The 19,796-nt window shown below is 35.9% G+C and overlaps 2 protein-coding genes across 2 annotated transcripts in view; one reads left to right on the top strand and one right to left on the bottom strand.

Moving 5' to 3' along the window:
* The window catches only part of Mettl25 (methyltransferase like 25), a 51,071-nt gene extending 39,979 nt beyond the window's left edge, over positions 1 to 11,092 (bottom strand). Inside the window, exons 1-3 of the mRNA XM_069989294.1 lie at positions 10,717 to 11,092; positions 4,373 to 4,537; positions 1,528 to 1,634 (exon numbers count right to left, since the gene is read on the bottom strand). Coding sequence (XP_069845395.1) covers positions 1,528 to 1,634; positions 4,373 to 4,537; positions 10,717 to 11,092 — 648 coding nt within the window. The remainder of the gene's footprint in view (positions 1 to 1,527; positions 1,635 to 4,372; positions 4,538 to 10,716) is intronic.
* A 78-nt stretch (positions 11,093 to 11,170) lies between these two features.
* Ccdc59 (coiled-coil domain containing 59) lies at positions 11,171 to 17,355 on the top strand. Its single transcript, XM_069989309.1, has 4 exons — positions 11,171 to 11,315; positions 12,334 to 12,649; positions 14,796 to 14,895; positions 16,908 to 17,355. The coding sequence occupies exons 1-4, from the start codon at positions 11,171 to 11,173 to the stop codon at positions 17,067 to 17,069; spliced, it is 723 nt and encodes a 240-aa protein (XP_069845410.1). The 3' UTR covers positions 17,070 to 17,355.
* Positions 17,356 to 19,796: the final 2,441 nt, after the last annotated feature.

The following is a 19,796-nucleotide window of genomic DNA, read 5'->3' as shown; positions in this document are numbered from 1 at the left end:
ACACAACAAATCAAAGAAAGGTTGGACAAATGGGATCGCATGAAGTTGCAGAGCTTCTGCATGGCAAAGGACATAGCAAGCAAGATCAACAGAAAGCCCTGGACTGGGAGAAGATCTACACTAGCTATACAATAGACAGGGGACTTACATATCTAAAATATACTTAGAACTCAAAAACTTAAATCCTCCAAAAACAAATTCTCAAAGAAGCAATTGCCCCATTAATAAGTGAGCTAAAGACTTAAAGAGAGACTTTTCTGAAGAGGAAATAAGAATGGCTAATAGACACATGAAGAAATGCTCAACTTTTCTGGCCATAAAAGAAATGCAGATAAAAATAACATGGAGATTCCACCTCACCCCAGTCAGAATGGCTGTAATCAAGAAATCTAATAACAACAGACGCTGGAGGGGATGTGGCCAAAACGGAACGCTACTGCACTATTGGTGGGAGTGTAAACTTGCTCAACCATTCTGGAAAGCAGCATGGAGGTTTCTCAAAAGACTCCACTTAAAGCTCCCCTACGCCCCAGCAACCCCATTCCTGGGCATTTACCCAAATGACTACCAACAAGGTAATACTAAAGCTACCAGCACAACTATGTTTATCGCAGCATTATTCAGCATAACTAAGCTATGGAACCAACCCAGATGCCCCTCAGTAGATGAATGGATCAAGGAAATATGGTACACACACACATACACATGCACGCATGTGTGCGCATACACACACACACAATGGAATTCTATGCTTCCATCAGAGAGAATGACACTGCCCCATTTGTTAGGAAATGACAAGACTTGGAAAAAAATCATATTAGGTGAAGTAAGCCAAACTCAAAGAAATATAGGTCCCGTGGTTTTCCTCATTTGAAATAATTGGTATATGTCTAGGATAATTTTATCAGATGAGCAGAAAAGCTCAAAAGCTATGTACATATGCACATATAAGATGATGCTAAGTGAAATAAACTCCAAGATATGGACACAAGAGGTCTTTCTTTGTTGTTGTCTTTAATGTACTGTGTGATTTTTTTTTTGTTTCCTTTGTATGTTCTTCCCCCTATGGTATATCCCCTGAGGTCACTGTACTTGATGTTGGTACCTTGCATCTTGTTTATACATTTGTCTAATTTGCAGAGGGAAAGGGGAATAACAAAACACTGAAACAAGGACACAGGATGACCCATTGCAACAATGATACCCACAAGACAGTATATTGTAAATGAACTTTACAACTCCAGGGTTTGGGGGAGGAGTGGAGAAGGTGGGGAAGGGACAGTGGGAGAACAACAAGAGAGGGGGGAACAATGCTCAATAAGAAATGTATTCATTGCCCTACCCATGTAACTACAATCCCTCTGTACAACATCTTTACAATAAAATAAAAAATCTTAAAAAGTAACAAACAACAAGACAAAAAAAGACATTTTAAAAGCCTGATAATGATTAACAGAGAATGAATTCTGAATGACACCAAAAATGGCACTATTTTACCATATAAAAATATAGGGGAAATATTCTTACTTGATTTATTCCATAGTAATCCGTGATACTGAAAATTAGCTCTGACATTGCGTGAACTTCATGAGATTTTTTCATATTCATAAACTCAATTGGTTTCACATTTTCACCTAAATGAGAATAAAACAAAATAGACATACTGCTATTAAAGCAAAACTTAATCTGAGTTGTTAGTTGATATGTATGTTTTCTGAGAATGAATATGAAATAGTGTAGATTCTAGTAGGTTAGTTGCTATGACTCAAATTTAAATTAGTAAAAAAATAAGAAAATGAAGATACTTACAGATTATTAAACTACCTCAACACAGAAAGTCATTAACTATGAAAAATAAAACCTGTTAAAGTGCCAGGCAGTAGTGGCTCACACCTGCAATACTAACTACTCAAGAGGCTGAGCTCTGGGGATGGCAGCTCAAAACCAGCCTGGGCAGGAATGTCTTTAAGATTCCTCTTTCCAATTAACCAACAGGAAACCAGAAATGGCACTGTGGCTCAAGTGGTAGAGTGCTAGCCTCGAGCACAAAGAGGCTTAGGGACAGCGCCCAGGCCAAGTTCAAGCCCCAGGACTATCGACTATTGCAGTCCCCCCCTCCCCACAAAAAAAGCTGTTTACATAAAGAACGTTTTTCTCAAAAGGCAACTTCAATACCACAAAGGGAAAAGGTATTTACGATATTTCTGATATACATAGCTACAAAAACAACGAAGTCCTACACATAAGAAAAACATTACCCAATCAATAGTAATGGTTACAAAAATGCTACTAGTTATTGTCCAACATAGCAGCTACCAGCCACCACATGTGAACAAATATTTAAATTATCATGTTAAATAACCCAAATAAAATCACAAATTAAATACCTTGTTTGTGCTGAGAACGACAGGTACATAGCTAAATAGGAAACATTGCTATCACTGCAGAATATTTGGTAAGACAGCACTTTAGAGTATGTATTACAATAATCAAATTATAATGGGAAAAGAACGTATGATAATCAACATCATCAGATATGTGGAAGTGGGAAAGTAGGGAAGTGAAATGTAGGGCTGGGATGGTTATTATGGCATGATGGCATTTACATGATAGCATTTCAGAATGTCTGGGTATAGACTTAATGTAGCATCGTACATTGGGAAACAATGAAGATTTCATTGATAACTTTCTCAGGTATAAGGAGTAGTTGTTCAGTATTGTGTGGAGGCATGTGGCCACTGTAAGACATCATTTCTATTACAGAGGTTTAGATTTTACAATGGACACATGGCATTCTGATGGCAGATACTAGCTTGGCAAAAAGTAGTAATTTTGCTTAAAATAACTAGATAAGAAATAATACTAAAAGAATTGACTTAAAGGGGAAAACTTCCCATTATAATAAAGAACTATATTGTTTCTACTTTTGTCAAGTGAGACATTATGAAGTGAACAATTATAATCAATATGAGACAAAATAATATGTATTTCCTGATAAGATACAAGAAAAAGAAATCGCTTAAATAATATTTTTGTTAAAAATGTATAACCTGAATCTAATAATAGGCAAGAAATCACACAAACTTGACCTATGTACATATTAGTGTATCAGTGCCAGGAAAAAAAAATAAAAAAAAGGCTGGGATGGTTCAAAACTGAAGAAATTAAACATTACACCTAAATGTCATGTATGGACCTCAACTGGCTATTATTTTATTTTTATTTTTTTTGTCGATCATAGAGTTTGAACTCTGGGCCTGGGCACTGTCCCTGACCTCTTCAGCTCAAGGCTAGTGCTCTACCACTTGAGCCACAGCACTACTTCCGGTTTCCTGATGGTTAATTGGACATTAAGAGTCTCATGGACTTTCCTGCTTGGTCTGGCTTTGTACTTCATTCCTCAGATCTGAGCCTCCTGAGTAGTTAGGATTACAGGCTTGAGCCACCAGCACCTGGCTAAAATATTTTTAAAACTTGAAAAAATTGAATATAGTCTGCTTATTAGGTATCTCTTAACTAATGTTAAACTCCTGAGTGCATTGAGAAATGCAAATATCCTTGTTCTTGCTAGATACATGCATAAGGACTTGAGTGTAATGTGTTATGGTATCTGTAACTTAGGTTACACACCTGTGTAGAAGAGAAATACAACAAATTTGCAAGGGTTTAACAAATGATGATCTAGTAAAATGCATACAGTATTTATTGTAACTGCTGCTGCTGCTTTTTTTGTTTTTGGTATTATTTTGTTTTGTTGTTGTTTTTTTCTGACACAGGATCTAGATATGTAGCTCAGGCTAATCTCAAACTTGCAATCCTCCTGTGTCTGCCTATATTGTAGGGCATACACTACCATTCACAGTATATTCTCTATCTTTTCATTCGCCTGTCTATCCAACATTAATAGAATTTTTGATACTGCTGAATTTTAATCTTTGATGTAATTTGTTATAAAAGTTGTGCCATGTCTTACATAATACAAAAAAAAAAAGTTGTGCTATTCCTTATTTCTGATGTATTTCTTCCCCCTATGTCTACCCATCCACATTCCCAAACCTCTTCCAAAAGAATCAGTTATCATGGTCATTAGTGAGTCCAACAAATGTAGGGTATTTGATATTTGTAGTAGCCCACTGTAACATGTTTGAGGGGTCAGAACTAGCTGAAATAAAGACAGCTAGGATTAATGTAAGAAAAATTTAACAATCTACAAGTTGTCCTTAATATGGTAAAAAGAAATCTACTCTTCTATGTAACAAGCTAGCTTATAAGGGCTTATAAACTAAGAACATGTTGGAAAGAAATACATATATGAATACTATTCCTTCTAAGTATCTATAAGGTATGTATCTGTACATGGAAACAAACATACCAGTTCTCTGATGTTTATTTCCTCGAAGGGCTATAAGCAACTGTTCAAAAGGAGTACATATTCCTAAATTTTGTACAGAGTAGTATTTTGCAGCTAGAACGAAGGCTTCCACATTTAGTAGTTTCTGTGAAGTTTCACAAAATATTTTGGGAAAATCGGTAATACCTAAAAAATTAAAGTAGAAAAAAGAACATTAGCAATAATTAAATGATAGTTAAACTATTTCTTTGAGTCATGGAGTTTTCTGGCTAATTACTATAGAAAAACCCTGCCTCTTCTGGGGACTATGCCTAGGCTCAGTGACAGCTTTGTTCAACCGCTTTGTCCTCTCTTTTCCAAGGTATGCCAGTTTTTCTCCAAGTGTTTAAAGGAAAAAAACGGTCCAGTGCATCTGTTAGTTTAAAAATAAAAATTATTTTTATATCAATTAACACAAAAAACAAAACTATTAAAAAGAAACAAAAAGAATCCCAATATATCCTATGGTTAATCTCATAATGACAATACAATGTAAGGAAAAATTCGATTCTAAAAAAAACAATAAACAGAAAACAGCCAAAGACAAAGAAACAAAAGTCCAACATTGAAGCCATATGGTTCAACAGATATTATAAACATCATGAGGTGTTATGAAATTACAAATCTATTTACACAAAAGAATGATGATTTTTTATGAAACCTGAAAACAACAAAACTAATGAAGATTTATAGAATTCTCAAAAAACCCTACAAATATGTATAAATTAATATCATTTTAAGCTAGTATGTCTTAAGTTAGTAGTGGTAATATGTATCCAATTCATTAATACGATAATTGACAGAGATGTGTAACTTTCACTTTGAATCAGCTAAATAAAAGGACTACAAAAGTATTGTAGCAGTTTACTTAGATATATTTATACATTACATAAATTTCTTGGATATTTTACAAACTGAATTTACTAATATAGCCAAAAGTAATAAAATTTCATCAAAATATTTAGACATAACACAAAGGGAAAAACTCAGTCCAACTTAAGTGAGACTCTCAGGTTCCAACATCCCTAAGTTTCAGGATGGCAATTTCTTAGAGTGTGATTAGAATAAGAGTATTAAATCTTAATTTGCAGAGGGACGATTGTAATAGTTATTAGACAGTGTTGCCAGCAAGAGGAAATATGAATTTCTGCTGGAAGAAAAAAATCCAAATCAACTTAACTATCCTACTGAAAACCGAAAAAGTTCCAATCTGATCTAAATTAAGTGTAAGTTTCCTTTTAATTATTGACTAAATTAAGTGTAAATTTCCTTTTAATTATTGACCCATCTCAGTAATTTCAGAAAAAGGAGTAATATCTGAATATCAGTAATATCTGAATACCTGATTAATTTTTAAAAGGCTAATGTTCTGATTTAGTCCAATAGTTTAAGCCATATGAGCTGACACCAGCTCACACCATCTAGAATTCCATGAACAAAATTGTTTCAAATTCTGGAATACAGTTGCCATACTTTTTTTTGTTTTCTAGTGATTCAAGATGTGATTTCTGCTGTTAGAGACTGAGAGAGAAAGGGAGATGATCTTGCTTCTTCTTCCATCTGGGAAACAAGAGGTGAGAAAGTTAGGTGGAGGCGATAATGGTGTCAAGTCCTCATAGGACTTCCTTATATGTCTTTATAACCCATCTGAGATTAGCAACTAGTACAACAGAAGCCACACTGTTACTCAGATGTATGTAATTTTACATGGGGACAGATTTTTTTTTTTTTAATTTGTTGCCCACCGCAGCTTGTGCATTTTGTGTTGGCTTGATTATTTTGCCCATGTCTCCCTCTACTGGAAGTTGCTGTTCTCCTTTATTACATGCTTTACACGTTCACTTTACACACTTAAGTTTCTGTGCAACCTACATCATTATCCGAAAGAACTGCTTAGTAAGGTAGCTTACAGGATATATTTTAGGGTAGGTTAATTGAGAAGTATACAGGGAAGATAATTTCTTTTTTTTAAATTTAATTTAATTTTATTTGTGAACATACTGTACAGAGGAGTTACAATTACATGGGCAAGATAATGCGTACATTTCTTACCAAGGAAGATCATTTCTATAAATATGAAATAAGGATACCTGTAGTATTTTTGTTTGTTTGTTGTTATTTTTACACCAGAGATAATGTACAAGGAAAAAGAGACAAGTCACAAATACATATTAGGTTATGAAAATCTGAAGGCAGACAAGTGCATATTAAAATTTTTTAAGTTAAAAATGAAACAAAATCAACCAATATATGTATAACATTTATAACTAATAAATGAAAATAAAATTTCAAAAATTAATGCCTATTTCCTTATTTGAATTTATACAGCATGTTAAGGAAAATATCTATCAGGGTTCGCCACTGCTCATTACCAGTACTGCTAACATTTACTGCATATACACACTATGTACCAGGCCTGGTGCTGAGCACTTTACCTGCCATATGCAGGTATTATAAGCTTTCAGAGTGGCTACAACTGATTTAAATTTGCAAGCCATTAACTGGTAAGAAAAGTGGAATGGGGCATTCTGATTTAGACCTTGTTCTCAATTCCTACATTCCAGTAACTTTTGCCACCATAGTAAGCAATATAGAAATATATAAAAAATCAAAACGTGGGCAAACCTGGCTAAGACATTTCAGTCAATTTATCTGCATAAACACTTTCCTTCATTCCCTTAACACCTCTCTCTCTACCCAAAGTGTCCTATTAAATGGCATTTTTTACGTATAATGAAAAAGGTAGTCTTTTCATAAAGTTTTCCTCTGGAACAATGCAATTCAGCTGTTCTACATTCAATTGTAAACAAGAGGACTTTGCACAGCATAAATGAATGAATGGATGCATGCATACATGCATGAACGACAACAATACTTAATACACTTACTATTGGAGCATCATCAACTACACAGGAGAAAGGAATTCTCCTCAGATTTTGTGGTTGGTGTAATCACTGAGGCCACTAGAAGAACTTCAATAGTACCACTGAGCCTGTCAGGGAAGCATAAAACCTCATTTCAGCCTGAAAAGTTTATATCAGGGTGAGCCAGGAGTGATTTTAAACTAAAGAATGAGATGTCAGTTAAAATGCAATTATGTGCTACATTTTGAGATAAAGCTGTTATTTAGGTTGAAAAATGGTTAAACATATTCCTAGAATTTTTGTAAGAAATCAATTGTACCATTAAATAATAAAATGGGCTACAGAAATATTTCATATTTATTTCTGCATTAATGTTCTACATGTTTTCAAAAGGCTTTAAACTTAACTCAACATTTTTATGCTCCCCCAATTTTTTCTTCTTCTAAATCTAGTTTTATTTAATAGTATTTGCATTCATATCTGAAATTAAAAGTCTTTACGAAATGTCTCTTCTATCCTTAATCCATATACCCAGACACTCATCCATCCCTATGTAAAAAAGTCTTTCATTTGGAACTTACCCCCACATCACTGTGGTGATTTAAACCCTATTAATAATGAACAGAGCTACTGCAATCGCCCCACAGTTTGTATTGTCCATGTCAATAAAATTTCCACAACACAATGCTCAAAAAATTTTGGCTTTCGTAAGCATATTTTCTAAAATAGAAATTTTATTTTTATTCATTGCAAATTTAATCAAGCCTTTTAAAGTTCTGACTTCCATAATAGCTGCACTTTATCTTCAGTGTTTGATAATTATGTAACAGCATCTAATCAAAAGTTAAGTTTGTTTACTGAACATTGAAAATTAAAGATAGACTGATCTAAGTTTTATATAGGTTTGAGTGTACAACATCATTCTATAATTTACCAAGGAAGAAAACAGAATACATATTGTTGCTTTAAAAATAAATCCATTTATATGACCCAGTTATGTGCTTAAACTATTCAAGCTTAATTTTCAGCTGCATATGAAATGAAGAAATATGTTATTTAAACATGCAACCCACATTTGGACAGAATAAGATATAATTAACAAGGAATTGACATGCATGCTCTTATTGTACCAATATTAACATCACATTGAATTCATAAATATAATTAACCATTCGAAAAGTATTTTCACATTTAACTACATTATTTATAAAAATGAAATTAAGTTCAAAAATAGAAAAATTTAAACAGTATTTTAATTGTAGCACACTTTGCATAGCTTAATTTTCAGGGAAAAATGTACAATGAAACAAAAATTCAGAAATTCATTTGTTAAACAATAAACACAGATAAAAATGTAAAATAATTTGGACTGCCTACTAGGTGAAATAGTTGTCATGAAGTAAAAGTTCAGTTCCTATTAGCAAAAAATGTTTTAAGAAACAAATGAATTAAATAACAAAGAACAGCATAACATGTGAGGAAAGGAGTAGCATTTTATTGGGAAGATTTTAAAGAGTAATTTGGAAAGTAATACAAATAAGGCACATATATATTTTTAAAGCTGAAATTAAAAAAAAAAAGAAAAACTAGCTGGGCACCAGTGGTTCATTCTTGTAATCCTAGCTACTCAGGCAGTTGAAATCTAGAGGGTTATACTTTGAAAGCAGACAAAGTAGAAAAAGTCCTTGAGACTCAGTCTCCAAAATAATCAGCAAAAAGCTGGGCTGAAGGTATTGCTCAAAGGTAAGTGCCAGTTGAATATGCAAGCCAAGTGATCAGAAGGCTCTGAGTTCAAACCATAATACCACTAAAATAAGTAAAGAAACAGAGCCAAAGGGACCTGGAGGCATGGCTCTAGTAGTTGAGTACTGATTAAAAATGAGCCAAGCTGAGTTAAAACTCCATTATTGAAAAAAAAAAAGACTGAACTTATAAGTTGAAAAATAAAATAAACTATATGAACTAAAAACTAAATGAAATAAAAAAGTCAGAGGTGGAAATTAATACAAAAATATAACAATCAAAAAGTATTTCCTAGGAAAAGCTCAGAACATAAGATTTTTATATATTACTATATCTAGAAAAAGGACAATAATTTTCCAACCACTTCATATGGGAGGAAAAAGTTCTGATTGGGAAGGATATCTATTTTTTTTTCATATATTAGTGATTTCTTTTATCCTCCCTATTATAGGTAAAGTTTTAAAGACAAAGATTGTAACTCGGTTCACTGTTAGATTTATTCACAAACACTTAGGTCAGTGTAATAATGAAGAACTGCTATTTTTTGCAAAAATAAATCAGGGCATAGACAATCAGGCACCCATCTTCGAACGTCTGAATCATCCATTAATATCTGTGTTCCTGGAAAATTAAATTGCAATTTCACATGCTGAGAAGAAAAAAAGGAGTGTAATGCAAGGCTGATGTAAAGATTAAATGAGGAGATATTCATGAAAATCCTTAACACATTGCAACATAAATGATAAATACCAATTAACCAAATTATCATTAGAATATGTAAGGTAATCTCTTTCCTCCATTATTTGGAGGCTGTTAAATCCCTATGAGGGTCTTGAACTCTATATAAAGGTAGTTTGTCTTTGCTTCTTTTTGAGGACAACACGAGTTGCTCATTCAACAAACATTCACTGAAGCATTTGATTCTCAGCACTTTTCTAGTTGCTGAGAATAAATCAGTTACAAAACAACAGGTACTTATTCTTCATCAACTTAAGTTGTCAGGCTTTCCTGAGAGTCCAGGGTATTATGAGAACAAACGGAAGAGGGGTCTAGCTTTCTCACAACAAAAACTTAAAAAAAAAACAAACAAATATTTCCTACTTGCTATTTAAAGGGTCCCTATAGTGGTGTTCTGTATTTAGAGTGTGTTCCATAAAGCTCTCTAGCAAGAGCAAACTTTGGAAAGCCTGGAAGCAAAGCAGGAGGCACTCTAGGGGGCTGTAGGTATTATTCTTTTGCCTTTCTGTTTCCAAAAGAGAACCCTGGTAGAAGGTAAGATTCTTCAAGGCAATTCAGCAATCACAGGGCCTAACAAAGACAACAGATTTAAAGCGCATTTTTAAAGAGGCGGGATTTTACTGCTACGGTCTAGGCCAAGACACAATAGCCATAACATTTCCCGAAAGTCTAACTGACCTAGCATAGTATGCTTCTGCACTACTGTGTAGTGTACCTTTCAAATAACTCATCATGTCAAATATATGTTACAGTTGGTCGCTAGGTTGCCTAAAGGACTCCAAGTGTTCCCCATCACAGGCTCAACAGCTAAAAAAACAAAAACAAACCCAAACTGAACTTATCAATGAATGAAAGCACGACTGTAAGTCGTTTGATAAACAGGTCTCTAGAGGGCCTGGGCCACGCCTCTCCCCACAGACCACGCCCCCTGGCCTCGCCTCTCCCGCCTGGCCCCGCCCCGCCGGCCTGCTATCCATTCACCTGCGTTCCTCGCCTCCTCCACTAGGGGGCGCGCGTCAGAGGGCGGGTGCTCCGACTCCGCTGCCGACTTCCTCAAGGCCGCCAGCACCGCGTCCGGGGGCAGGCTGACCAGGTTTTCCCACACAGACTTTGTGTAGAAGTCCACCGTGTGTGCGTTAGAAATGGACAGGGCGTCCCTTAAAAACTTCAACAGTCCCCGCAACTTGGCACGCAGCGTGGGCAGGTCGGGGGTCCCCGGGAGTGGGAAAAAAGCCGCCATGACGCTCACCCTCCCAAGCTGTAGGTGGCGCAAACATGGCCGTGAGCAGACTGCTTTGCCTTCAAGGAACGCAGGCCGGGTGAGTGGAGCTCCGAGCCGGAACTCTTGCAGAGACATCGGTAATTGATTACTTCAGTCTGATGACGTCTTTTCTGAGCGCCCATTGTAGTGAGCAGTCCAGGAAGTGGTTCTACGATGGCGCCGGCGAGGCCCGCGTCGAGGAGCCGCGTCGAGGGTGTGGGGCCGCGTCGCGGGGAGGTCGGACTCAGGAGCGGGAATGGGAGGCGAAAGACCTGGCGGCCAAACTACTCTCAAGCCTTCGCGGGGAGCGTGCGCGAGGGTAAGTCCTCCCGGGTTGGGGCTCAGGGTGCGCGGTCGGCCGAGCGGAGCCCTTGGAGGACGCGGACCCGGGGGGGCGGCCGGGGCGGCCCGCAGCGCTCCGCGCGGGGAGCCGGGGCGGCCCGCACACCTCCGCGCGGGGAGCCGCGGCGGGGTGCTCCTGTCGCCGGCGCCTGAGTTCCTACCGGCGCGTTCGCGTCGGCCCTGTCGCCCAGACCGGAAGGATGGTTCGGAAGTGCCGGGCCCCGGAGCCCTGGCCCGTGTTGCAAACACACCCCCGTAGCCCTGCCTTCTCCCCTCCTTGGCTAGCCTTCCTCTTCTGTCTCTTGCTGTCGGTGAGGCTACCTACATCGCACATAAATTTGCTAACTCTTCTCTGTCGTTATTTTTCCTGGAACTCGAATTCAGGGCCTGGGCTCTGTCCTTGAGCTTAAAAACAAAAACCAAACTCAAGCACTCTACCACGCGAGCCGCACCTCCACCTGCAGCTTTTTCTTTATGTAAGTGGAGGTGAGAGTCTTGTCTCGTGGACTTTCCTGACCTGGCTGGTTTCAAACCGCGATCCTCGTATCTCAGTCCTGCTGACGAGCTAGGATTACAGGCATGAGCCACCTGTGCCCGGACTTTTTTTATTTTTAGTTTTATTTCATTTAAGTATTTCCGGATATAAGTGGATAGGTAGTTTCTCCAAGATAAAGTGATTGATAGCTGTTTCAACTTTTAAGTAATTATTGAAAGCCCAGATTATATTTAAATAGGTTATATCGGATTAAATATATTTTATAAAATATACATCAGATGAGATATACTTAGCTGAATTGCATTTCACTTTAAGTTGTGCAACCGTCTGGTCAACTTAGGACCAACTTGTTCTTTGATCCAGTCAGCTTAAAATTGTTGCTTGACCTAAAGCAAAACAAGTAAGTCTCGCATTTGAATGTGTTATGTAAAGAGTTTCTCATTGGTTTTCCTTCAACTTGTAGCCTGTGGAAATAGCTAACTGAACTCTTGCAACGTAGGACAAGGCTTTGCATTTCGGAGAAAACTGAAGATTCAGAAATACTACAGGAAATTGCAGTGGAAGGAAAAGAAGGGTCAAACGTCCCATGAATCCCAGTTCACAGATCACTACCCGGATCATCTGAAGCATCTCTATCTAGCTGAAGAAGAAAGGCTAAGGAATCAACAAAGAAGAGTTGGCCAGCATTTGCCAGAATCAGCAACTGACCAGCCTTTGCCTGAAGAACACTCTAACACTGATCAGACTTTGGTCGAGGACCAGTATTGTGGTGTTCACCAGCTTCTGCCAGAAGAACAAGATAGCCAAACAGTAAAGTATGTGTATATTTTTTCAACCTTTTGCTTTAAATGTGTTTTATGAAAGGTGTTATATTACATTTCATATATAGGAATTAAATTTTTCTTGTTTAACACATTTTCTGACATTACAGTTATATTAGGCAAACGTTTTCCTGGAGTCGTCTTAGCTATAAATGACTAAATTAGGCTAGTGTAGCATAAATAAAGAAGTAGTGAAATGAGAATTAGATCAGAGTTTTAGATTCCTGTTTCAAAAACAGGAAACTTAGTAATTAATTGCTACTGTAAAATATTTGGTTTAAAAATGTTTTTTTACAATTACTAAAAATGTGTGATCATAAACAGCTAGAGCTAGACTTTGGTATCTTTGTGTTCTCTAAATTGGAAAGGATAGGATAAGAAGTAAGCCATTGAGAGTCACCATGTTGTATTGTGATGCCAAAGTTAATTCATAACAGGCTTATGATTGTTAACTACCACTGCTCCTATTACTAATCTAGATTATTTGTTGAGGAGAGGATATAAGTTATAAGATAAGAGAGATATAAGCAAGTGGCATAGCTCCATAACACTTTGCATTTATAGAAACTAACTTTTATAAAACTTTCTACATGCATTTGAAGTAAAATATTCTGAAATCTAAGCCTGCAAGAAATTAAATACCACTTGGAACTATAATTTCTGTAGCAAAATGTTGTGTTTTAAATTGTGACCTGTACTGCAAGTAAAATGAACTCCAGAAAAAAGTACTTGAGAGTAAAAGCAGAATAGAAATTCACTAGAAAAGTAGATTTGAATCATTCTCAGTGGTGATTGAAGTGAAGTTAAATCATGAGACAAAATCAGAAAAATAGAATCATATTTAAATACTACATTTTTTAGGCTAAAACAGGAATAAGCCATCTTTAAAACGATTAAGTGGTCAAAACTGGAGACTTGGGGAATACAGTTTCAGGTAAGTCAGCAGAGGAAAAGTATGAGAAATAGGAATTGGTCAGCTACCAAAACTACAGGAACTGACAAACAACAGATCTTTGGGTCTGTGGTTTATACAACCATTAGTAATTTTCAAAAGATTTTCAATAGATAACCCTGACAAAACTTTCGTGTGTGTGTGTGTGTGTGTGTGTGTGTGTGTGTGTGTGTGTGTGTGTGTGTTTTGAGGTCATTGATTATGGATATGATTGCATAAAGACAAAATAAAAACTAAAAAGAAACATGTTATAGGAAGTTCTAGAAGAATAGAAAGATACCCAGTGTGACAGACTAAGCACTTGTAGGAAGATTTCACCCACACTGAAAAAGTAGAATCTTCAAGAAGAGTGAATAGTCAATTAAAAGAGACCATAGGACATCATTATTGTCTTGGTAAGGACAGTTGGAATAGTAGAACAAAAGTCAGATATCATAGACAATGAGTGAAAAGGAAATGATAATCAGTGTACTCTGTTTTCTGTTCATTTTGAAACGATTAAATTAGGGAACCCGATTAATAGAAGTGACTGTCTGGTAAGTTATGCATTTGTTTACTTTAACAAGGGAGCTACTGAAATATATATTGTAGTTACCATATGAGAATAATGAAAAGTTGAGAGACAGTGGACAGAAAGGTTATTACTATATTATGTATGCAGAGAAAACAAGTGAAATTCAACTAGATTACCCTTGGGAATCTAAGACTTTCAAAGAAAAGACTTTGGAGACTACATCCAAGGCATGGTAATGTTTCAGGACGAGATGAGATAGAAGAGGCAAGATTGTCACAGACTTTTGAATTTCTCAATCTTGTCTTTTTAACATCTTAAGATCTCTCAAGGCTTTTTCAGTTCCCATGGTGTGGTTAAGTATGTCTCCAAGAATTTCCATTACTATTTTATTGCTTTATAATCTTAAAAACTACTGTAATTTTTGTCATTTTTGACATTTTACATAAAAATTGATGTTTTGTTTCATTACTCTTTTCTTCAATTAATTTCCATGCATTTTTAGACTACAAGCACTTTTTGTTGTTTATTTTGGATAATGAGTCTCTTGGACTTCTCTGCCCAGGCTGCCTTCAAACTTTTGTCTGAATCTTAGCCTCCTGAATAGCTAGTATTACCGGTATGAAATTATTATTTTTAATAATTGTACTTTATTTGTTTTAATTTATGTTATGAAGTTCTGTGACTATTGCAAAGAAAAATAAAAAGAAAACTTCAAATCAGAAAGCAAAAGAAGAATATGAACAGATACAAGCTAAGCGTGCTGCTAAGAAACAAGTAAGTTTTACTTTTAGGTTCATTTTTCTTTTTTTTTTTTTTTTTTGGGTCCAGTCGTGGGGCCTGAACTCTGGGCCTGGGCACTGTCCCTCAGCTCTTCAGCTCAAGGCTAGCGTTCTACCACTTGAGCCACAGTGCCACTTCTGGCTTTTTTCTTTTTGCTTATGTGGTGCTGGGGAATCGAACCCAGGGCCTCAGGCATGCAAGGTAAGTGCTCTACCACTGAGCCACCTTCCCAGCCCTAGGTTCATTTTTCTTAAATGCATATTTAAGTTTAAGTTGTGTTTTTTAGTATATTGATATATAAGTTTCTGTACATAGTTGTTCAATGAATGATTGTCTTGAGCAGAACTGGAGAATTGCATTGCGTTCAAATTCCTTCATTGCTTATATTTTTGCAGGAATATTTGTAGGCTAAGAATAGGATATTAAAGATACTACTCATGGGTCAATAATACCATTTCAGATATCATTGCTAATGAATGGCCCAGAAACTTGTATTTTTAACAAGTAACTTGAGATATTTCTTATGTTAAAATATGAAAACTACCAACCTAAGAAAAATATGGATGATTTCCATAATTTTATATTGAAACAATTAAAAACCAGAGGAAGTATTAGAATATAATATTAAGTGTTTTTGCCAATTAAAAAAACGTACCAGTTTTAAATCAACAGGTAGTTGCCACTTTATTATCATTCCCCAAAACAGCATTATAATATACTTTTCCAAATGAGTAAAACGAATTGTAGCCACAACAAAATTCTCATGTGTTAGTTAGCTTCTTTTTATATTAAAGCTTTAGTAATTTGTCACTCATCAGACATCCCAAAGATGTTGATGTATGTTTATGTTTCAGGATATGTATAGTTAAGAAAATTTGTTTGGAAAAAATTCCATGGAGCTAAACAAGGCTCCATATTCCTATTTCTCTACCAAGTTTTAGATCTTTATATACTTATTAAAATAAATGCTATATACCATTTTTAATACAATTTTAATAACACAATGGGACCTTACATAATTTGGTATGAGTTTCAGGTTTACCACTTACTAGGGATCTTGGATAGGTCATGTGCAGTATTTACTGAGCTTGGCTCATCCATAAGATAAACATCATAAACTAGCAAAAAAAAAAGCACTTCAGGCTGGGCACAGGTGGCTCCAGCTTACAATCTTAGATACTTAGAAGGCTGAGATCTCAGGATTGCTGTTCAAAACCACTCTGGGCAAGAAAGGCTGTGGCTCAACTGCTAGGGTACAAGCCTTGAGATAAAAGCACAGGGACAGCCTGAGGAGTAGCACACATATACACACAAAATAACACTTTCAGAGAATGGAATATTATGTGATTTTATACAATACACATACTTTTAAAATTAGAAACATGTGACTAAGTGTAAAACCTTATCTTTATATAATATGTCATGATTATAGCTACATGGATTACTGGAGAAATAGAAAAACTGTACATAAGGTGGAGCATCTTTTCAGCTGTTAAAATATTTGATATACTGATATATAGTGCATTTTGAGTAGTGACTCTTCAGGATTTTATAGCTTTGAAATTTATTTCTTTGTACTCAAATTTGAGTCTGTTGTACCAATGAAATGAGCATGGTACCAGAATCCTAATGCCTAGCAGTGCTTGGCACATACACAGAAAGCAGTCAATAAGTGTATTTTAGTTTAACTATGTAAATGTGGTGACAAGATGAAAATTAAGTTTCAGTATATATATATATGGAAGATCAGACTATATAAACTTTTAATGTCCTCATAACTATTTGCCTTTCCTCTTTTTGTATCTAGTTTTATTTGTATATAAATACATAAAGCTTGACAGTAACTGTTTTTCCATTGTATACCATGTATTATTGTAGTAGAAGGCAAAGAGGCTACAGTTCTTTACTTTGGGAAAACTAGTTACATTTTGTAAAACATAAGAGAAAAAATAATTTCCCACCTGTAAGTACTGATTAATGAAAGCTACATGTATTTATACTTTCAGGAATTTGAGAGGAGAAAACAAGAGAGAGAAGAAGCCCAAAGACAGTACAAAAAGAAAAAAATGGAAATGTTCAAAATATTGAGCAAAAAGACTAAAAAGGGCCAACCAAACTTGAATTTACAAATGGAGTATCTTCTTCAAAAAATACAGGAAAAAAGTTAGGCATTAAAGGTTGATGTAGTTTTACTGCCTCTTGGACTCTTTTGTGCATATACTGGTACGCCTCTAAGCAGTGGACTTTATAGTTAGCAAAGCTGAATTATTTTGCAGATGTTTTTGTTCTTGTTAAATTTTCTGTATATGTACTACATGGTGTAGGACTTGCTTCTTATTTATTTACCTCTGAAGGGAGGGGGCTTGAAGAGCTTAAAATCCTTTAGTTTGGTAGATAAGCTGAAACTCAGAATACTTTTATACTATACATAAAATTTATATGAAATAAAATGTTTTAAAATAGCAAAGCTTTCTGTGAATTATTTAAGTGATATAGATTGTTTCAGTTTAGTATTCTGACACAGTGTAAGGCTTTAAATTCATTTTAATAAGCCTATTGTTTATTATTCATTTAATAAGCCAGTGCCTAGAACACTTAGCTAATCCTGGTTGAGATCCAGAGGTAGTTCAAGGCCAGCTAAAGCAGAAAACTAAACTCCCATCTCCAAAGTAACCTGCAAAACACAGTCTTAGAGACAAGGCTCAAGTGGTGAAGTGCCATCTGAGTGAGCAAGCAAGCAAGCCATGTGGCCCTGAGTTCAAATCCCAGTACTACCTAAATAAATTCATTTTAACAATGAAGGAAGGGAAGACTCCTCTGAAAGTTATTTTAATGTAACTATATCCTGTAGGACAATGGATTTTCCAGAATCCTGAGCACCAAAGTAATATTTTGTCTTTACCTTCATAAATAGTTTGAAGTCAGGCATAGTGGAGCATGCCTATAATCTCAACACGTGGAGACAGAGGCAAGGGAAATGGTAGTTTAAAGTTAGCTTGGACTGTATACAAAGTTCAGGCCAACCTGAACTATGTCATGAGACAATTTTTCCAAAACAACAAAAAAGTAGTTTGACTTAAAACAGTCTACAAGCATTCTCTTAAATGAAGTGCCTGGCTTATTAATGAAAAACCTTTTAATTGATGGTAGAAATACAGTAGGTTCACAGTAAAATGAATTAAACTTTCTAGATCCTATGGGAATAGACCATAACTAATTGTGTAATGTCTTTGTTAACCTTGTCAGCTGAGAGAAATAACTTTCCCTTGAATTGTAACTCCAGGAAAATAGAGGCTGAAGTGTAGTTATTATAAACAAAAGGGTCATATATTAATAGTGTAAAAATTTGATAAATAATGGCAAATACAGTTTGAAATTAAAGTTTAGGGAGTTTTGCCCTCCACTACTTTCATTTGAAAGTATTCTAGAAGGTGCTTAGAGAACACTTAAACTTATTCTTGGGTTGAGGCTCAAGTGTTAGCATTGGACTAGCAAGCATGAGTTCAGTCAGAACCACCCAAAAAAGAAAAAGCTTAAAAATGTGTTGTACATTGCTTCGCATGAACTATGCAGAATGCAAAAATCTAGCTAGGCTGTACAGACAGTACATGATTATTCAGAGTATAAGATTTCATTCAGGATATTTGTTCATGACATGAAAGGGAAAAGTTCTTTAAAAAATTATATCTAGAAATCTTATAGGAGAACGCGTGTCAAATAATGGAATCCTTGTGCAACTACCAATCCATGCGACATAAAACAGTGAGTGTGGGGGCTGGGAAGGTGGCTCAGTGGTAGAGCACTTGCCTTGCATGCCTGAGGCCCTGGGTTCGATTCCTCAGCACCACATAAGCAAAAAGAAAAAAGACGGAAGTGACGCTGTGGCTCAAGTGGTAGAGCGCTAGCCTTGAGCTGAAGAGCTGAGGGACAGTGCCCAGGCCCAGAGTTCAGGCCCCACGACTGGACCAAAAAAAAAAAAACAGTGAGTGTGGTAGAAAATCACCTAAGGAATTTCATAAAAACACCATATATCAGGCCAGTCACTGCCTTAAAGAAGAGATTCTATCTGAAGAAATGAAGGGAAATTTCTTGGCATTTGAGAAAAGACTTCAAAGATTGTAAAAGATTAGAGGTGAAATAAGGAAAATTACAAAGGGAGGAAAGCAAAAACTTGGGATATACTATATCAAAGAACAGTTGTTAACAAAATGTGATAATAAGGAGGGAGACTGTCATTTCTGATATTGCCCTCCATAAGGAAGAGACACCCATTAGCTTAATGATGTCTCCTGATAGTCTTGTTTAACTTAGGGCAGGTATCATAACTTACCAAAACAAGCTGGGAAGGACTTGAGCTATGCTTCCTTTCTTCCCTTCACTTTTCTTTTTTATTCTTGAAATGGTTACTCTAGCTGACTGCTTAATTTCTTCAAGGAATCTGCCTCCCAGCCTCCCAAGTAGCTGAGACTAGAGGCACATACCACCATACCTGACTAGAGTACACATACACATGGTTGGTATTTTCCTACTACAAATTGTAAAAGATAAATTCTGTTGAAAAAGGGTCAGAAGAGGAAGGATTAGGGAGAAATCTGTTATTTTGGGGTGATATAACATCTAAAAATTAGTGTATACTCAAGATGTACATGGCTTGTTAGCATGTGCAAGGCTTTACATTTGAACTATGGCACTGCAAAAAAAGTAAAATTTGTACCTTATATACTATGTCCACTGTATCAACACAAAACTTGGAGTACTATGTACAAGAGAAGTACCTATAGTTTCAGACTAATGTGTACATTGGAGTTTTGATATTGGTAGTTTATAGCTTTTATTGATTTATGTTAGAGTTTTGCAAGTGTGAAGCAGGCTTTTAATTGCTATAGTTTTAGTAA

Source organism: Dipodomys merriami, unplaced genomic scaffold (assembly GCF_024711535.1).
Source record: "Dipodomys merriami isolate MVZ:Mamm:240054 unplaced genomic scaffold, mDipMer1.0.p SCAF_10, whole genome shotgun sequence".
NCBI classification, from domain to species: domain Eukaryota; kingdom Metazoa; phylum Chordata; class Mammalia; order Rodentia; family Heteromyidae; genus Dipodomys; species Dipodomys merriami.
Note: the sequence above shows the minus strand (reverse complement) of the source record. Positions and strands in the feature narration are given on the sequence as shown.

Excerpts from the sequence above, each read along its gene's own strand:
- Ccdc59 (XM_069989309.1), top strand. The coding sequence starts at position 11,171 with ATGGCGCCGGCGAGGCCCGCGTCGAGGAGCCGCGTCGAGGGTGTGGGG. Across the intron at positions 11,316-12,333 it reads CGCGGGGAGCGTGCGCGAGG|GACAAGGCTTTGCATTTCGG; the intron begins GTAAGTCCTCCC and ends CTTGCAACGTAG. Across the intron at positions 12,650-14,795 it reads CAAGATAGCCAAACAGTAAA|TTCTGTGACTATTGCAAAGA; the intron begins GTATGTGTATAT and ends TATGTTATGAAG.